Raw genomic sequence first — 21,693 nt, 5'->3', positions numbered from 1 at the left:
TTTTTCGCTTAGTTATGTTTCATAAACTGTTTCTATGTTAAATATAGAGAAGGAAAATGGTCTAGCTGAGATATCAAAGATCAGCTTTAAAGGAACTGAATCCTACATTCAGATCAAATCTGAGTAGAAGTCTTTTCCTTGTTATCTTAATGTTGGTTTGCTCAAAATATTATCATTAAACTTTTTTTTTTCCATTTTGTAAACTATTTATCATTAAGGTCAACCCTTTGACCCAACCTACATCCTTGGATGTGCCCCATGCAATGTTATTTGCTCCATTCTCTTCCATCAGCGTTTCAGCTATGACAATGAGAACTTTCTTTCAATGATGAGGATTTTAAGTGAAAACTTGATTCTATTGAACTCACCACTTGCTCAGGTAAGGTCAGACTCATCCTCTGGTTGTGTACTTGGTCATCAAATTTTCCAACACAAAAGGGGAAAAGATTCTTCCATAAAGCCCCCTACCAGAAAATTTCCTCACAATCATAATAAACCAAATAAGATTACAAAGGTCATAATGTGATGATATGAACTTATTGTTTCTTCAACCACATCTTATGCAAAACTCTATAAATAATCATTTTATCTATAAAATTATAAGCATCAGAGGTGAAGGCAGCTTTCAGAAAAGAAAGTGAAATTCCCAGAGTAGAATCTCATGTTCATATAGCAGTTGAAGGTTTATAATGAAAATTAATTAAACAAAACTATGTTTTAGGCAATGTAAGCGCAATTATACATTTTACACCTGGGGTACTCTTCATCATGTATGAGAGCTCTCAATACCCCTCCCCATGAAAAAACTATGCCAAGATAAACATCTATATTCTCTGCTTTTGCATTTACTTAAAGTCCTACCTTAAATGTCATCAATAATATTTAATTTTATTAGTTATCCTGAAAAGACAATTAATTCAAACATTTAATAACATAAAGGTTTATAAATCTAGTCGTACAATATCCCTTGAATAAATCTAAGGCACACTTACCTACAAAAACACATAGCAGCAGTGGAAAGGAAAGGATTAATAGCAATCATGCATAAGTTGAAGAGATATAGAAAATATGGGTGACCAGAGTACATTTGTAGGCAGTTCACATGTAGGGTATATGGGCAGTCAGGGAACATGTAGGTAACATGTCTTTGATACTTCAGGATAATTCATTTATTCTGCCAATGTCATCTCAGTGTTCTTGTTGGGCATGCTACTCCATGGATACTATTTACTGAACACATTTTTCCACTGGTCTTGTGAAAATACTTGGTACATAGCAAACTCTTGCTGTATACTTACAGCTTTTGGAGGGGTCTTTTCAGGATTATTTAGTGATCATTTCAATTTCTATATGCCAAGGCGTACAGACTAGGAAATCTCTCCTTGAAATGAGCAACAAAACAGCTCTTTTATCATATAGTTAAGATTAGAAGCCACTCTTAACAGTACCAAACCTAAAATTATATTATAAAGCAGCAGTTATCAAAACCATTTGGTACTGGCTAAGAAATAGAGTGGTGGATCAGTGGAATAGATTAGATACACATGACACAATAATTAAGGCCTATAGCAATCTAGTATTTAATAAACCCCCCAAACTTCAACTTCTGGAATAAAAATTCACTTTGAAAACAAATTGTTGGGAAAACTGGAAAATAATATGTCAGAGACTTGGCATAGACCTATATCTCACACTGCAATCCAGTTTGATGATTAACTGGACTTGGTTCTTCTCATCGGTTCAGTGGTCCAAAGCAATCTCAATAGACTTTGGACAGAAAATGCCACCTGCATCTAAAAAAAGATCGAAGGAGACAGAATGTAAATCAACACATGCTACATTCACTTCTTTTTTCATATTTCCCATGGTTTCTCTCTTTTGCTCTGATTTTTCTCTCCCAATATGGTTCATAAAGTAATGTGTATTAAAATAAATAAACTTACTACCAAAAAAAACCAAAAAACCAAAAACAAAAAAAACTTAGGAGCCATTACACACAAATAAGGTCCTCAAAAAAAAAAAAAAAAAAAACTAGGCAAAATGTTTGTAACATAAAATTTGTATTTCTTATATAAGGGTCAGAATCATAATTCAATTTTGCCTACAGGTATTTCACTTAGGGTTAGAAATTACTAAGACTCTTGAATTTGAACCCTAAGAAAAGTCAAACAAAAGCCATTGTTTTCCATTTACCATTCCTTTATCATATGTGCGAATGTGTATATGTATGTATATGTCTCTGTGTGTTCATACATATGTGGAAACCTTATAGTTTCCTTATGCAAACTTCTTATTGATAAGAAAATTGAGACTGAATGAGGTTATATGAAAACATACTAAGCAACTATTGGAGATAGGAATGTCTTAGAGGGCTCTAGATTTCTTGTCCAATGATTTTTCTATAATAATATATATTTTTATTATACAATATTGTATTACATTGTCCAATAATGGTTACAACTTTGGCAAATTTATCTCAAAATAGTGTACTACTTTCAGCAATTCTATGTTACAGCAGAGTAGAACCTAACTAAGGATTATTTCAAAGAGAACAAACCTCCCTTCCCCCAAGGATGAACTTCACCTAGTTTATGTAGCACTCAGTTGTCAGAACCAGTAATTGATTTGTTGTCCTGATAAAGTGAGAATGAATTTTGTCATTCAATGTCTGTGTGATCCTGAACAAAGTATTCAACATCACTTTCTCAGTTTCTTCATCTATAAAATGAAGGTAATAATAGTGTCCACCTCACAGGTTTGTTATCAACATCAAATGAGAAATACAAATTAAATGATTTACAAACCTTAAAATATTTTATATATGTTAACTATACAGTTATCTGATGCTGACCCAAATTTGTAAATTCATTGGATTAGGAAACTCTGAGTGAGTAAACAACCAGATTAGCAACTTCTCTACAATTTATATATTCTTCTCTACAATTTATATATTTAAAGAATTATCTAAGGTTACTGAGAGGTTAAGGGACATGGCCAAGGTCATCCCTCCAATATAATACAGTATAGTACCAACATAAAAATTCATTCCATATGTTCCTGACCATCATAATGGCTGTCTACAAAATATTAGTTTTACTTTGTTGTGCTCATTATTCACTATTTTTGCAATATATCACCTGAATATGGAATGTCTTTTTATTTTGTTTTGTTTTCTAGCTAATTTGTATTTACAAAACTTAGCTATCCTGTCAGACTTTTAAAAGTAAGAATGCTATTTATTGCCTTCTATGTCTACGTACCCAGTGGCTTATGTCGTATTGGAAGATAAATTCAAAATACTGGATAAACTTGATAATTATTGATTAGGTTGGAAAATGATATCAATTACACAGGGAAGCCCATAATTTCTTGTGGTGGTCTTTTCCATGGAATACACAGGAAGTCTTATTTGGTGAGAAAAAAGCAAGCACTTATACAAAGCAATACTTTGTAGATGACACTGAGCTTTTCCTTCCAAATGTAGCCAGATTTGCCAGGAAAAGGCTGTATTAAGTTTTTTCCCTCCATGACATATGAAAAAACACTACTCACACATCTTGTAAAGATATTTGTATCATATAGTTTAAGATAAGAGTAACTGCAGAATCTATGATTTTAGGCAACCCCTAAATGAGCAAATTTATTCTACTAAAGCAGATTTTGCAAATTATAATCTTACAGAATTATCTACAATAGTAGTGTATGACTCAAATAGCAATTGTGCCAATATTTCATACACAAAGATCTCTGCAGGCTGCATATTGCCTTAGAATACCACATATTGACATTAATTATGTTCTATTTTTATTTTATTTTAAATTGTTTTTATTTGTTAAATATTTCCCAACTACATTTTAATCTGGCTGGGCCATTGGCCATTTTTGACACTTCCATGGAGATTCAGGAGATTAAGTAACTTGACCAGTTTTACAAAGCTAGTGTCAAAAATAATTCTTGAACCCAGGTTTCCTGGTTTTGAGTTCAGCTATATAGACCTGATTTTAGCATGCTATTTTTAAAAATCATTATACAGATTTTCAAGTAATTATATATATATATATATATATATATATATATATATATGTATATATATGCATATATATACATATATATATGAACAGATCCTGAGTTAAGGATTGAACAGTATCTTGCACATTTCTACTTAAGATTTTAGCATCACTTCCCTAAGTCATAATGAATACCTTCCTTTTCCTGATTTCCATAAAAAAATTATTCCTAAATATTTCTAGGTATAATAGTCAATAGCTTTCTAATTAATTACTACTCTAAACTACCCTATTTTTAAAGGGGACAAGCCATTTTCCTTATGAAAGAAACAAATATAATGTTAAACAATTGTAAAACTGAGACTGTGTAAGATATTTTCTCTATATTAAACTCATATATGGTACTTTTCTCTCTCCTCCCTTTTTACAGCTTTATAATAATGTCCCTTGGCTTCTCCGCTATTTTCCTGGACCACACAAGAAATTTTTTTCAAATATCAAGATACTTAAAAAGTTTATTTTGGATAGTACAAAGAAACATGAAGAGATCTTGGATCCTAACAATCTTAAGAATTATATTGACTGCTTCCTCTACAAAATGAAGCAGGTATTGTACACATCAGAAATGGCTTGTATGGAAAATTGTTATGTCTTCTCTTTTAATAATATAACATTGAAAATATTTATTTTCTCATTAACATTATTCTAGAAATTCTTTGCCTTCCCTAGTTAAGTTTTAAAATAAAAAAAAAACTGTCAATTACATTAAGTGATCCTGTCTAACAAGTATTCTGCACTTTGTCTCTAATAAGTAAGGTAGAAAATGGTTCATTACCAATTCTTGGGATGATTAATGATTTTTCAATTATGTGTCATCCAATTTCTATTTAGTGATCTTTTTATTTCATTTGTAATTGTCTCTATTCTTATATTGGTTCATTTAATTTCATTCTTTATCAGATCATACAAATCTTCTCAATGTTCTTTTAATACCCAATGATATTCTACTACATTCGGACAACAAAATGCATACATTTATTCTATCTTTTCTCAATTGATGGAATTCATGTTTCTAATTCTATTTCTCTAATGACATAAAGCTATGATGACTAAAGAGATAAAATATATGTTGTATGTGTATAAGTGTACATACTATACAAACATATTTGATATATCTGTGTGTACATATATCTATATGTCCATGTATGCGTATATATTTACTTGCATAATCCTTTATCTTATTGAAGCATATGCCCAGAAATATAATTCCTGTAATAAAGAAAATGAACAATTTAGTAATTTGTCTTGTATAATTAGTAATTGAACTTCAGGATGATTGCAAAAATATCCAGCCTACCAACAGACTATTATATGCATGTCTTTGAGGTGAGGAGACTGACAAGAGTAGGGACAGTATGAGAATAAGGAAGTAAGGATTTTTGAGAAATATCACTAAGATAAAATTGACAAACTTTGGCAAAATATTATATATAACCATAGGAGAGTGAGAAACTGAAAATAATTTGGAAGGTGATGGTGCCATTCACAATAACAGAAATGTTTATAAGAAAAAGGCTTGGGAAGGTGGGGTAGAAAATAAGTTCAGTTTGGGATATATTTGGTTTAAGTTTACAGGACTAATTGCTGTTTTCTAGTATAGCCATCTTTTTAAAGGTTTTATCTTTTTCCTTTGGCAAATAATTTATAAACTATAATACTGTTGTTTTAGATTCTTGTTCCTCATTGTGTATGTTGACTATTTTACAATTTTATGAAGTGTGCCTAGCATATGTGTTACTGTTGATGCTTATTGATTATCTTAATTCAATTTTATTTTATATTAAGATTATTGTTCTTTTCCTCCCACAGTTTCAATTCCCCCACTGAGAAAGCAAGAAATATAAAACTTGTTACAAAGATGTTACAAAGATGTTCTTGTTACAAAGAAATGAGTGATAAGTTTCATCACAAGTTCTCAGTAATTCTGATTGGAGTAGTGAAGTCTTTCATAGTATTTTGGTTTTGCAATAGTCTTGTGGCATTGTATTTTTAACTGATTCTTCTTACTTCACTTTGTGCCACTTTATACAAGTCTACTCAGATTTCTCTGAAACCATCTCTTTTTTTCTTACACCACAAAAATATTCTATCACATTCATATCTTAGAATTTTTCCACCCATTACCATTTGACTGGCACTCCTTAGTTTCTAGTTTTTTTTATCACCACACACAAAACAGAAAAGAAGAAATAAATATTTTTTCTAAAAGTGTTCTTTCTCTTTTTAGATCTCTTTGTAATTTAGATCTAGCAGTAAAGTTACTCTATCAAAGGTAATGCACAATTTAATAGCTTTTGGAACATAGATCCTAGTTGCCTTCTAAAATGTCTACACCAATTCACAGTTCTACCTCTGTTAACTTTCATTAAGGTATTTGTTTTCTAGCTATCCCTTCAACATTTGAATTGTTTTTCTTTGGTCAAACCTGACTATCTGATTTGTGTGAGGTAATACCTAACAAGTGCTTTAATTCCTATTTCACTAGTTGCTAGTGATTTTATATGGCTTTTATAAGTTTTATATGGCTATTGAAAACATTGAATGTTTCCTCTAAAATTTGCCTATTTATGCCTATTAACCATTTATCAAATGAAGAATAACTCAATTACCACCCATTCCCAATGTATTTTTAGAAATTATACTTTAATGGAAAAACATTTATTTGAAGATTGCCCTACCAGATTCCTGCTTTAGCAGATAGGATTTATACCAAAGGAATGGTTCAATATTAGAAGAAAAAAATAGCATAATTTAGCTGTTTTTATGTTTTAATCTTCACTCTGATGGTCAAATTATTTTAAGTTATTTGCTCAGGAATTGATACTATTTCTTTTTCTTTTCTTTCTCCAAAATTCATTACAATCATACTTTACCATGCAATTCACCTTGAACCCTATTAGAACAAATTCTGTGTCAATGAAGTTCTATGTAAGGTACAATGGTGAGAGAGAAGATCAAAAGACAAACTCAGAGGAAGGCACCATTGTCAAAATCCCTACATAGAAAACCTCAAAATGAAATATAAATTGCACTGAAACTTCAAAAGCCTTCTTGGAAGAGCTCAAAAAAAGATTTTAAAAGTGAAATAAAAGAGGCAGAAGAAAGATTTAGAAAGGAAATGAGAGGAAAATAGTTCAAGTATACCCCATTTTATCAGATAAAACTTTGCTTTCTACTATGTCATATGAGTTTATCTTCTGGATTCTTGTAAACTAGTAATCCTAGATTTCCCTGGAATAATAACAAATAGCTTTACTGACTACCTATAAATGTTTTTATTTTATATTGTAATTCTGAAGTTTGTCTGCAATGATTTTTGGTAACATAAACTTGAGATTTCTATTCACTTCAACTTTTTGTAAGCCCATTTGGGAATTTCTTGATAAAAATAGTGCAGTGACTAGTATTTCCTTCTCCAGCTCATAAATCAGATTACAAAACTGAAGCAAGCAAGATAAAATGACTTGTCCAGGATCACACAGCTAATAAATATCTGAATCCAGATTTAAACTTAGGTAGATAATTCTTTCTGACTCTAGACTGTGCCTTATTTCTACTGCTCCACCCAGTTACTCTTCTTTGAAGTATAGTATAAATAAATGATGTCAAACTTAAATAGAAATAGGAAGTGTTAAATCATTCATAAAAATCCCTGTGTACTCAGAAAACTACATACCAACATTATGTATATTCTATTGTATTTTATTTATTGTGTTTCTCAATTACATTGGAATCTTGTATAGATCTGTACTGGGAAGTGTAACTGCATGCAGTTACACATACAGGTAGACTGCATATTTATCCTTCTACTAGAAATCATCTAAAAAGAAAAAAAACTTCCTCTGAATTTATTAATGATTATTTAATTGCTAAATCTAATAGTTTTTACTCAAAACACATCTTTACCTCTATGCAGCCTTTGATACAGATGTTTATCTTCTTTAATTTGATAGTACTTTCTCTCTTGGTTAATGACATTACCATCCCCAATAATTTTGCTGGTCATGTGGACTGAACTTGGATATTCCTCAGAGCTCTGCATTGGACCTTCTTCTCTTTTCTCTCTGTTATGTTTTTCTGGTGATAACATAAATGGCCATGGATTCAATCATTTAATTGATGCTGATTCTTAAATTAATTTATCACATCTTAACCTCTCTGATCATCTTTAGTATCACATCCCTAAATTCCTACTTGAAATCTTGAATTATGCACATTCAAACTTGAAATCATAATTTAAGAAACTCTCTCCCTTATCAGTAACATTCCAGTTACAATTAAGAGTACAAACACTTTCCTAATCACCCATGGTTAGAACCTGGTTGTCATCCTCAAGTACTCACTTTGAGTCCTCATATCAGTCAATTGTCAAGTGCTATCAATTTTACATTCACAGCACTTCTCACATATATTCCCCTCTCTTCTCTGTTACTGCCATCAATGTACAGGCCTTCATCAACTCATGGCAGCATTACTATAATAACCTATTGGATAGTTCCCCTGCCACAAGTCTCTTCCCATATAAATCCATCTTCCACTTCCTCCATCAAAATGATCTTCCCGAACTTCACCTTTGACCTAGTTACTCCCCTAATTAATAGCTCGTTATTTCCTCAGAATCAACTATTAAGTCTCAAAGATCTTCATAGTCTGCCTCTCCTCCAACATTTCATGTCAAGATACCACATCAGTTCTGTGATCCAGTGACAATGGATTTCTTGTTGTTCCTCAAACACACACACACACACACACACACACAGACCCCAAAATTACCTCCAGCTACATATTCAGTGCACTTTCATTGGTTGTCCTTTATACCTGGAATGTATTTCCTCATTATCTCTTTCTCCTGGCTTCCCTGATTTCTTTCAGGTTCCTGATACAATTCTACATTCTACAGGAAGTTCTTCCTTCCTCCTATATCTCTTAATTCTATTGACTTCCTTCTGTTGATTAATTGCAATTTGTGTATATAATTTGTTTGCACAGAATTGTTTCATGTTATCTCTTTAATTAGGTTGTTAGCTTCTTGAATGCAAGAATTGTCTTTTATGTAATATTTGGTCTCCCTAGAGTTTAGCACAGTGTTTGTCTCATAGTAACCACTTAATAAATGTTTTTTTTTTTTTTTTTGGACTGGCTCACAAAAAAAATAGGGAGTTCATGCAATATAGTGCAAATCTGGAATAATGTCAAATGATCTAATAAAAATGACATTTTTATGACATCTAAAAAGTTGATGGGATCTTAGGTTGCATCAAGAGAGAGATATAATGTCCCAGACTAGAGAGCTAATAGCTTCCTATGAACTCAAAATGGAGGTTCCAAGAGCAACTCACCAATCATGATGGAGCTCCAGACCTAAGTTGTCTTATAAAGTAATAAGAATATAAAGGACAAGATATCTTGTCCTCTTGTTTTGTAAGAATAGAAAGGATGCTAGGACATGGAAAAGTATAGTCAAGGGTAGATCTTGGTAAAGTAAATGACCTGATCACTTCCTCAATGTGGTGACTTAAAAATATAACTAATCAGAAATTAAGAATGCAGAGTAAAAGATCTATTCTGGTGGCTTCTGCTAGGGTGACAAGACTGATGCTATATACAAGTATGTCCAGAGATTCAAGAGTAAAACCAGAGAGAGACCTGAGGGAATAAGATATAGTTATCCTATTGTAGTATGATTTTCCCTGTTCATATCATACCTACATTATTACCTTAATTGTGTAGTAAATTTGAAAAAGGATATTAACTAGCAATGGAGCATCCAGAAAAGGATATCCAGGAAGATAAAGGACCGTGCGATTGTGCCATGTGAGAATTGGTTGGAGTTAACAATGTTTCATCTGTACAAAGAAAACTTACATGGAGGAGATGATAACAAAGTATTTGCAAGAATAGCAGTAGAATAATAATTAGTTTCTAACAGGCAGACTTAGGAGCAATGCAAAAGTTGCAAACAGAAAGATGGGTTTGATAAAATGAAAAACTTTATTATAAGAACTAGAGTTGGCCAAAAGGAGAATAGAAAGTCTCAAGAGGTAATAAATTTTCCTCTTCTTTAAAAGTTCTTAAACAAAAGCTCATTGACCAATTTAGGAATGTGATAGCAATCCCCTTGACTCTGGAATTGCTGCTGTAGGTTAATATGTTTTAATCAGTGAACAAATAAATATACCCTCAACTAAGCTATGATCTGCAGCCAGCCTCAGATAGTTCATTTCCAATTTAATTATCTTTCTCGACCATCTTTTCATCTATGATGTGACTTCATAAACACTCCAACTCATCCTTCCACCTTTTGCTTTGCTAGGTTCCAGATATAGACTCTCTGCCACCCATTGTAAGATGAGACTTAATATCTTCTGTATGACATTCAAGGATATATTGACAGTCCAAGACAGTTCCTAGGCCAAAGGCCTTCTCCTAAAATAACAAAAAGATACTCTTTCCATTTCTTTACAAGTATTTTAGTAAACATTATTGTGCCAGATCTTCTCCAACATCCCAGTAAACTAAGAGCAAGTTTTGATGAGGAAGAGGTTAGGAAGAGTAGTGTTGATCACGTTTGTTGTGGACAGAACTATGTCCTGACTAGCAAGAAGCATTAGGTAAGCCCTCAGTCTCTAGAAAAAAGGCAATGCAGAACTGGTTGGTCAAAGGGGAAGGAAACTAAAATCAAACTTACTTCCTCCTAATTGTTGTCCATAATTGGCTTTATGGCCATTACTTCTTTGAATATGGGTTCTGTAATGATTATATTATATATTAGAACTTCCCTTCTTCACAGATAGCAGAACAATGGAATTACACAACCAGGCAATTAGAAGGATTTCTGGGTCTCAGAGCTGTTTGACATACCAGTGATCCTTTGTGAGTGAACTCTAATCAAATTTTACATGCCTTTAGTTGCCAGAAACAAAACAGCTCAAGGGCAACCTTGAGCAACAGCTTAAGACCTTGCTCAGAACAATGGAATTATACAACAACCAGACAAATAAAAGGATTTCTGGGTCTCAGAGCTGTTTGACATACCAGTGACCCTTTGTGAGTGAACTCTAATCAAATTGTACATGTCTGTAGTTGCAAGAAACCAAACAGCTCAAGGGCAACCTTGAGCAACACCTTAAAGACCTTGCTCAGAACTTTCTAAACATTATGGTTTATTGTATTTATAGACATTCCCCCTTTCCCTTAATATACAGAATTTGCCCCCAAACCTGTAGAAAGCATAAATAGTTCACCCTTTCCCCACTCTCCTTTAAGCAGGGATTTGTCTCTGAAGCTGTTTCTGTATCTGTCTTTCTGTCTATCTCTGTTTCTTTCTCTCTGTCTCTCCTCAACAAAATTTCTTCTTGCAGGCTCTTCTTTTCAGATGAAAAAATGATTTGTAATCTTTGAATGGATGCTGTTTCATTTAGAATCTCTCTTTATGGGCTCAGGGAGTGTTTGTTAACACTTCTTAATTGTTGAAATTCTATTTGTTTATTCACCCATTCCTTTTTCCATCTTTTCATCCATCATTTGTTCATTCATTTGTTTATTTCTGCCTGAACAATTTGTAGGACCAAAAAAATCCAGACTCTGTATTTGACCTGGAAAATCTGGCAACATCAGGAATGGATTTATTTGATGCTGGAACAGAAACAACTAGTACCACTTTGAGATACGGCCTACTTCTTATGCTAAAGTACCCAGAAGTACAAGGTAATAAGAAAATCCACATTGCTCTGATAGTAATTCAAGATTTCAGCCTAAGTTACCCAACTCAACTTTTTGTAGAAATTAGCCCAACACTTTAGCATTGTGTTTGAATGAATCTCAAACAAGAGTGCAGTTTATAGGATAGAGTCCTATAATATTGAGAAGCACAAAAATGATGAGGTGAAGGGAGGATGGAAGAACAAATATGAGAGAATGAGCACAGGACTCAGAACACATCAATTGACTCTTTTATTTACCACAACTACCATATTTTACACCAAAAGTAACTATTCTAATACTCTATGACCACAATGTGTTGGATTGTTTCTAAAGCAGATACTCCTATTAATTACTCCTTACACTGCAATTGGACCCATTTTTAGATATTGCCCAATTTAAAACTGAAAAAGTAGAATAGAACATGTCTGAAATGTGTTTCATTCAGAAAAATTAAGAACATTGAATGTTTTCTGTATGTACCCAATCAGTTGGTCAATGAGCATTTATTAAGCAACTACCATACCATCAAGCATTGTGCTAGGTTTGGAGGGGACACAAAAACAAAGAATGAAATAATCTTATCTTTCAAAGATCTCATATGCTAAAAAGGGTATCAAGTGTACATATATTTGTTTTTATTATTTAGCCCTTTTCGATAATGTCTGACTCTTCTTGACTCTTTGGGGTTTTCTAACAAAGATCTGAAGTGGTTTGTCATTTCCTTCTAGATCATTTTACAGCTAAGGAAACTGAAGCAAACCGGGATGGGTGACATGACAAGAGAAACAAAGCTAGTATGCCAGATTGAAACTCACATATTTCTGACTCCAGGCCTGGCATTCTATCTAAATATCTTGCAAATATAGAGAGAATAATTTTAAAGAGTATAATTATTGTCCTATCTCTCTCCTCCCTTTTGTGGCTAAACTCCTTGAAAAGGCAATATATAATAAGTGCTTTTAATTCCTCTCCTCTCTTTTGTTCTGCTTAATTCTTTGTTATCTTCTGAAATATTCATCCAATCAAAACTCCTCACCCCAAATTATTAATGATATCTTAATTATCAAATCTAATGATTTTTTCCAATCATTATCCCTATTGACCATTTCACTTTGCAACTAAGAACTTTTTTGTTCTGCATTGTCTGAAATCATCCTTAATATTCTTCTTTTTCTATATTTTCCTGACATTACTCTATGCTATTTCTGCAACTGTCTAACCTTGTTAGAACTCTATGTCAGTCTCACTTATTAATCATGAGCATCTCACAGTCTGTCCTGAGTCATTTCTTCTCCCTCTATAGCATTGCATTTGGGGATCTTTTCAATTCCAATGGTTTCAATTATGCAGATGACTTTCATATTCAGATGTTCAAACCTAACCTCTTTCTAGTCTTACAACTTCAATCACCTATTAAACATTTCAAACTCAATGATTCCTAGACATATTAAATTTAACTTGTCCAAAACTAGTCATTAACTTCCCTTTTATTATCAAGAGTAGTACCATCCTCCCAGTCATCCTTGCTCATAAACTATGTATAATGTACAATTCTATACTATCTCTTACCCCTATATCTAATCAATTGTCAAATATTATTATTTTTAATTTTGTGACTTCTCTCATATACATCAGAAGAGGGTGGTTTAAGAAAGGCATCATATAAAATTTGAACTCATTTTGAAAGAAAAGAGCAATTTTGGGAAGCAGTGGAAAACAAGGAGTGCATTACCAGTCTGGGAATGCCCCCCCAAAAAGCAAAGTAATAAGAGATGGAGTGCCATTCAGATGGAGCAAAGAGAACACCAATTTCAGATTTAAGCAATGAAGCTGAAAAGATAAAAGTTTTTGTTTGTTTCTGAAGAGCTTTAAAAGCTGAGCAGAGGTTTCCATTTTATCCTAAAGGCAAAAAGGAGCCTGTAGAGTTTATTTAATATATAGGAGTAACATTAACAAATATTCAATAGAACATTTGGGAGGGAAGAATAATGAGGTCTGTAGCTTACTCCCATTCTTCCTGGAACTGCTGAATTTAAAAGGAGTCCTGCAAATGATAGAAAATGTAGCCTTTAACTCAGATGGCTCACTAGTTATACAAGTGTAGCATTAGGAAAACACTTAGAGACTTTACTGTCAAAAAAACAATATTGGTTGCCTGCATTATGGCTAAGTAAAGCTTAACACTACTTACTAGATAGTCACTATCAGATCAATTGTTCTAAGAATGTGAAAGTCAGTCAGTCCTTTATCTTTAGGGAGAGAAGGTAGAGTCCAGATTAACATAGTAGAAAAAACCCAAATTTGGTCCCTGAAGGCTTGGATTTGAATTATGGTTATTTTCTTTTGTTCTTAATTTTCCTATTTGACAAAGAAAGAATTTAGTCTAAGGGATATCCAAGTCTTCTCTCTAAGTGTAAATTATAGAATTCAATGAGTAAAAGCAAGATGTTTCTCCTGGTCTTCTAGGACTTTTGTTTAGTTTACTTTTCATTAACTTCCTGTTCCCAGTCCAGTATTCCCAGTTATTTAGACAAAATAAAATTATTTGTTGTTTATGACAACACAGATAAAGTTCAAGAAGAAATTGATCGAGTTATTGGCCAACATAGGATTCCTTCTATTAAAGACAAAATGGAGATGCCTTACACAGAAGCCGTGCTGCATGAGATACAGAGATATTCTGATCTTGTCCCTTTAAGTTTGTCCCATGAAGTAACCCATGACACCCAACTCCAACAGTACTTCATACCTAAGGTAAGAATTTGAGCATTACAGAAATCTCCTCACTGCATCAGAATCTAGAACTAATGCATGTAGAAATTTTAGCAAGAATCATTAAATGTGAACCCAGCATATACACCCTATTAAGTTTGTGATCTCTTGTTTATGACTTGAGAGAGGGGGGAAGGGACTCAGAGATTAAACAACTTATTCTGGTTTCATAGCTAACACACAACAGAGAGAACTTTAACTCTAACTAATTGAGTTAACTTTCTCATCCACTTCATCATTTTGCACTTTGTTGATTTGAATACATGGAAGGAATAGTGACATAAACTTAATAACTATAACAGAACACTTCTCCAAGTGGCATTTTCAATTAAGACAAGATCCATTTAGAGCACATCCTGGCATCTGTATCACCCTACTGAGTCTTGCTTAGATCCTTCTCAGTCACATTAGCAAGCTGAGTAATATTTTTCAGTGTGAAATAAGTATACATTCCTTTAGTGATCCTTGTATTTCAAAAATTTGAAGAAGAAATAATGAAAGATTTTTATACTCTTTAATACCTATGGAGAGGTAAGTAATAGAGCAGAGTGAATGGATAGTCTATTTTGGAGTTAGTAATCCCTTTATTAAAATCTCCTTTTGACTCATAATGGTTGTGTGACCATTGGAAAGTCAGTTAACTTTCAGTTCTAAGGCAATCTTCTAGTTTTATAAAGCACAACCAAATTGATTATGATTAGTAATAAATGAACTCACACAGATGAACTCACAGGTCCAGACTCCTCACCCACCATCAAAAAAAAAAAAAAATCTCATGTATTCTATCAGTCATTTAACTTTGAAACAGCACTTGCTGCTAACATAGTCTTCTCTAGCTACAACTAGGTATATGCTCTTCTCTAACTATACTTTTAACTTGAGACATAAGCCTGGAAGAAACAATTTTTATCAATTCAAATTAATTAAATGTTTTACTTAAAGGCAAAGGTGGCAACATTAACCAAGACCCTATAAATTACTCTCTCAAAAGAAACTTTAGAGTTACACTTGGAAAACATCTTGCTAGTAAAAACAAAACAACAACAACAACAAAAACAACAACAACAAAACAGAAAACAAAAACAATCAATATTGTTTAGGGATTCATAGTTTGGGTAACAGTTGAAGTACCAGCTTACTTCCACAAATACAACTGTCAGTAGATTTTTGGATATTTTTTTCCCTAGAACCATTTAATGGTGCCTCTACAAAATCTCATTTGTACTCAAAGGTGAATTCAAAAAATATTTCTCCTAACTGAAATCATTAAAAACTTATTTTTCATAGTGTGATGACTAGTCAAGTCAATGCATGGAGAGGTGAAGTGGGGGAAAAACCTGAATGAGACTCTGGATTCTGTTTTTGTTGTTGTTATTGTTTTGTTTTGTTTTTGTCCTAAATCATGTTATGGTCTTTAATCTAGTTTCTGAAACTTTAATTTGAATTTTTATTCTACTGCATACTTTTCTAAAAGAAAAAAAAGTGATTAAGCCATGCTAAAGATTGAGTGCAGTGAGAATGGGGGAGGAAAGGAGACTGTTATTTTTCTTCCACACACTGAAGGGGGATGAAATTGAAAAGATAATGTATATATAGCACTAAATTTTACGTGTAGACAAACAATTGGTTTATATCATAACAAGTGCTGAATTGATGTCACCTGTCAATGTAGTGGCATTATATGTTCAACCAGTTTTATAAGCAATGGAGGAACATAAAGTGGATACAAATATCATATATGATAGTTTACATGAATCAGATACCTTGAGGATTTCTTTGGTGTAGTTTACAGTGATCTATAAAATGATCAGGACCTCCCACACTAGATTCTGTAACTAAAAACATTGGTCCTCCTACAGAAATTTTGCCATTAGCTCAAGGAAATTTTGAATTTTGACATATTCTGCCTGCATAGGGAATATCTATAGTAAGCACATCTTTGGATTAGGGTACTATTAGTCTACAGAAAAGGGAAATATGTGGTACTCTGTCATTTAGGGAATTATTCAGGCTGAACTTTACTGGAGAATATTTTTTTGGACAAGAATGATTCTATGATGTGGTATTGAAAAGGTAATCATCACTATCACTTACTTATGGCTAAGAAAAACATTCATGCTGACTTTGCTTTTTGGGACAAAATAAAATTTTGGAAATTTTAGAAAACTGGATTTCTTGACCTAGTTGGCAGCAGATATATACAATACACCTCAGGAAATATCTGACTTTAATGTGCTCAGGGAAATATATTTTCAGTAGAAAATGGGATGATTTTTAGCTGCTTACTTAGAAGAGATAAGGAACAGCAACAAAACTTTTGAGTTGCTGTGCATATATTTCTTGTCACTGAAAGGAAACTTAAAGAATACCAGCAACAGCATAGTGGTCAGTACATATAGATTTATGGACCAAACACTGAAGGACTTTCAATTAACCAAAGTATAATGAAGAAAGCATTTTTGTATACATACATCTTTCTGGGATTCATGTGAATCAAGAGCAAGATTTTGAGTGCAAGCTACTCAAGTTGGTGCTTAACCTAGCAGGAGTAAAGAAACAAAATATAATATTTTGCTTAAGGACACTCAGAAGCAAAGAAGTTTTTAGACTATATTCTTCATCTTCAGTACACAAAGAATGCTAAGTCCTAAGTAGAAACCTTGTCAGAAACAGCTTATGCAGACCTATAATTCCTCCTAGAATGGAGTCAAAAGATTTACTCCATCTAGGTCAATTTTTGTATGAGAGTCATGACTTGATATTTATGTAGCGGAGTTTTGTGAACCGAAAAGATATATTCAGTCAAAGTCACTGCTTGAGAGATCAGATTTTGAAACAGAAACCTACTACTCAGTTATGACCTTTGCTTAGAAGAGAACAAAGAATAACATTTTAACATTTGAATTTGTGGCCAGAAAATTGTCAGTAGATAATGTTGTCTTAAACTTAGAAAACTATAACAACGAACACTTGTAGGGAAAAACAATATTCCTTATTGTGATAAGACTAGATAATCAACCAGTCAAAAATAAATCAAACAAACAAAACCAAAAGACATAAGTAATCCTACAAATAGGATGTATCATAAGTACCTATAATCCATAATAGTTTGTTGTTGGATTCACTAGTAACCAGGGAGTTAGGATCATAGAAGAGCCAAGAAATAATACTCCAAGAATATACAAATGGATATAACTCATAAGAAGAGGCTCTAGGTCAAAATATGGAAAATGCACACCACGAAGTTTGAAGATCACTGAATCTTTCCAGTTAGAGAATGTAAGCTGGATCATGTGTAGGAACCAAATATGGAGAAAAATTTTTCCTACCCAATATTCCAGCAGTTGAGTTTCCAAAGGAACAGAGGCCCTTGATAGAACTTTACTCCTCAGGAAATGAAGACAGTATATTTTTATCTATTCTTTCCACCAATGTATAAGTTAAAGGTGAATGGATATTAGGATAGGACCTTTCACTATGATGAAAATTAAGCTCTTATTCAATGATCTTTGAAAAGCCTTCAAGACTCAATATGATCTATGAAAATGCAGGGTTCTGACTGTAAGCCTTTGCTCATATATTTAGAAAATATAAAACCAGTGGAACTTTTCTTAATGTGAAGAAAGTGAAAAAGAATAGTTCAGTTTTCTCACAAGTACATTAGTTAATATGAATGAATAGCACCAAACCAATTACCAACCAAAATTAAAGAAAAAAATACAAGTGCATTTTGCCTGTCCAAGTCCATGTAGAAAGATAGTAACAAATGTTTGGTCTCTAAAGAAATGATGCAAAAAGGAAAATAAATCCTTCTAATTTCAATTTATAGAATTCTACTCACCCAGTTAGAAAACCAAAGTAGCTATTAAAGATGAGAACACATAATTATCATCCTAAACCAGGAACCTGTGAGGTTCAGATTTGAAGGACAGCAATCAATTGTTCAAGTATCCTGTTTTCCATCACTTTTTTGCTTCTTTGCATTTAAAAATACTATTTATCATATACAGGATGTCTCTCTTGGTAGGCTAGTAACAGAGTAAATAAAAGACAATTAAAACTATTCAAAAAAATATTATAAATAAAAGTTCTACAAGAGGTGCTCTAGGGGCTATAAATAGATCACATTGGTCAGTGAACTTAGATGTCAAAATTACATCTTTGCTTCAATATAAGTGATACATTTATAGCCCTGTGTATTTTATTTTATGAATTTACAAATAGTATTCCAAGCTTTCCATAGAAATCGCAAGATTACCAAATAGATACAAAATACACAAGTGCACAAGTGTTAAGAACCATTGCTATTGAGGAAAGAATTGGAAAAGAATTAAGTACAGAAGGTATAGAGACCTCATCAAACAGACTTCCTGGAAATTAAATTGGTGAAAGCAGGTAAATTATTTCATGAGTCAACAACTAATACTAAAACAAAATTGAAATTGAAAAATAAAATCAGAAAATGTTAGATATCTACCATGAAAAAAAAAGTAGAAAACATGTTGAAGAGATAGCATCTAAGAATCAGAAGATGACCTGAAAACCTTAATCACAAAAAGAAGTAGATACTATATTTCAAGAAATCATAGATTAAAATAACCATGAAAACTAGAAAGTATTTTGACAGGAATTGTTTAGATTAACATCTCATACTATATACCAAAGGAAATGCATACATGGGAACAAATTAATATATGACATAGATTTAAAAGTTCATATTATAAATAAATTAGAAAAATGGAAAAGGTGATTTATACAGTTATGGAGTAAAGAAGAATTTATAATCTGAAAAAGAGAGTGCTGTAGAAAATAAAAATGGAGAAAATGAAAATATTATTTACTAATTTACATTTCTATGTTAATGATTCCTAGATTTATATAGCCAGTCCTTATGTATTTCCTGAACTCCATCACACATCACCAACTGCCAGTTATCTATTTCAAATTGAATAAAACCTAAACATCTCAAATACAATAAGTCCAAAATTGAGGACATGTCTGTGGAATGTACAACCCATGAAAATGCTAGAAATTAGACCAGCTGTTCTGGCTCTCACAGAGATGAAAATCATGAGAAAGAAAGACACTAAGACTCTGGTGTTCTTCCAAAGTAAAATAGTAACAAAAATAAAGTAGAGAGTTCTTCATTATCATTAATTGTACCTTTAAATGCTTTCTAATCACAATGTTGCTAAGGAAACACAAATGAAAACGAAAAGTAGATAAATCAGTCAGTGTATGAAGAGACTGTGTATAAATAGGGTTCAAGGAAAAACTTTAGCATTCTTAGACAAATTGTCTCCCCTCCAATCTGGGCAGGTGGCTTATTATTCCTGCAAATCTGTTCTCATAACATCTCAATACTCCCAAAGCTTCCCAGATTCTGCCAGCCAATGAGTAGACTGAAGTGGGGATTTGTCTCAGGTCAGAATGATAAGAATTACTGCAAACAGTGCAAATTGAGCAGGCCAGAATGCCTGGAAAAGTACAGCTTGGAAATAGCAAGGTATACACAGGCTAGGCAGGTGTGATTACATAACTAAGGCAGGTGTGATTACCTGGGAGGTCACAATGTCTATTATATAAGGAATAAGAAAGGGGAAGAGCTTGTAGAACTGATCCACTGAGTGCTACCTTTTGCCCTTAATACAATTCAGTCTTTCTGGATAAAAAAAACTTCATTACATACATGTTCTTTTATTTGGGTCTCCTGAACAACTGAGATGAATCTGACATATGTGGAGTCCTCCCACCCCATTTGCTGATCAATATTAAAATCTGTGATGAATTATTAAAATTTTCTCTTCCTTTATTTAAATCTTAAAGAATTTGGTCATTCGATAGTAACTAAACATTTATTAAGCACAGGCTTTTATTGAACCAAAATATTAACTCATTTACTATTGTTATTTCTCTTTTCTAGGGCACAACTGTGTTCCCAATACTCTCCTCTGCTTTATTTGACCCAAAAGAATTCCCCAACCCACATCAGTTTGACCCAAAGCATTTCCTAAACGAAGATGGCAGTTTTAAGAAAAGTGACTACTTTGTGGCTTTCTCTATTGGTAAATTATATTTCTCATGTTTACCTCTAAAATTGAAATCTCTATAACATTTTCTCTATTAGAATATTCTTCTCATTGTATCCTGAATAGAAATTTCGATATTCTTTCCACATCACTGATGCTTTCATAATTCAATCTTGTTTGTGTAACTATTGGGTATAATCTCAGAACACTTCAGCAAGTTAGATTAAGCCTGAGGAATACTCATTGCCTCATTTCTTTTGAATTATATACTCATTGCCTCATTTCTTTTGAGATTATATAAATACTTTATATGTATTTTCTATGATAACAATGTCACAGAATAGAAGCTGAATAAATGTTCAACTGACTCAAACCACACCATGGAAATTAGAGTACATGGGTGACAAATAGTCATATAATTAATTTTTATTCACTCATATTCCTAATCATAAATTAAGTTTATCTGAAACATATTTCCTTCCATTTTCTCTCATTACATTTATTGTAACATGTTTAACAGATTATCTTGGATTGTTTACTGTCCTTTCATTCAAATTTTTAAAAAAAACATATTATAAAGCATTTCATAGAGTACATATAAGTGGAGATAAAGTATAGTGGAGGGAGAGTCAGCTTTTATGTCAACATGTATTCAAGTCTTGCCCATAATAGATTCTGGTTATAAAACTCTGGGCAGGTCATTAAGATTTTAAGTCTGTGTGTAAATACTTAAAAGTGTTTAAATGATTGCAGAGAAGTTGTTTATTTACAGTAGGAGAAGAGAATTCCTTATTAAGGAAATCCTCACACTGATAAAATTTGTAGATAAGGACAAAAAATTATAAGTAAAAGGCATTGTGCTTGAGGCATAGCCTATGATTTCTAAGACTCTATAAAATAATTAAGGTAAAGAAAACATGAGCATTTAAAAAGGTCATTATGGATTCATGAAGAGTATGCTAATAACATTATAGTTTGTATATATCACTTTAAAGTTTCAAAGTGCTCCATCTCATTTGATCTTCACAACACCTCTGGAAAGACAGGTGCTATAATTATTCCCATTTTACATAAGGTAGAAAGAGATTTAATGATTTGTGCAGGGTAACATAGTTAGAAAA

At 32.5% G+C, this 21,693-nt stretch overlaps 1 protein-coding gene across 1 annotated transcript in view; it reads left to right on the top strand.

Annotated features, from left to right (window-relative positions):
* The window catches only part of LOC141558692 (cytochrome P450 2C44-like), a 29,940-nt gene that overhangs the window by 7,548 nt on the left and 699 nt on the right, over window positions 1-21,693 (top strand). Inside the window, exons 4-8 of the mRNA XM_074296279.1 lie at window positions 219-379; window positions 4,438-4,614; window positions 11,633-11,774; window positions 14,338-14,525; window positions 20,467-20,608. Coding sequence (XP_074152380.1) covers window positions 219-379; window positions 4,438-4,614; window positions 11,633-11,774; window positions 14,338-14,525; window positions 20,467-20,608 — 810 coding nt within the window. The remainder of the gene's footprint in view (window positions 1-218; window positions 380-4,437; window positions 4,615-11,632; window positions 11,775-14,337; window positions 14,526-20,466; window positions 20,609-21,693) is intronic.

Source organism: Sminthopsis crassicaudata, chromosome 2, assembly GCF_048593235.1.
Source record: "Sminthopsis crassicaudata isolate SCR6 chromosome 2, ASM4859323v1, whole genome shotgun sequence".
NCBI classification, from domain to species: domain Eukaryota; kingdom Metazoa; phylum Chordata; class Mammalia; order Dasyuromorphia; family Dasyuridae; genus Sminthopsis; species Sminthopsis crassicaudata.
Note: the sequence above shows the minus strand (reverse complement) of the source record. Positions and strands in the feature narration are given on the sequence as shown.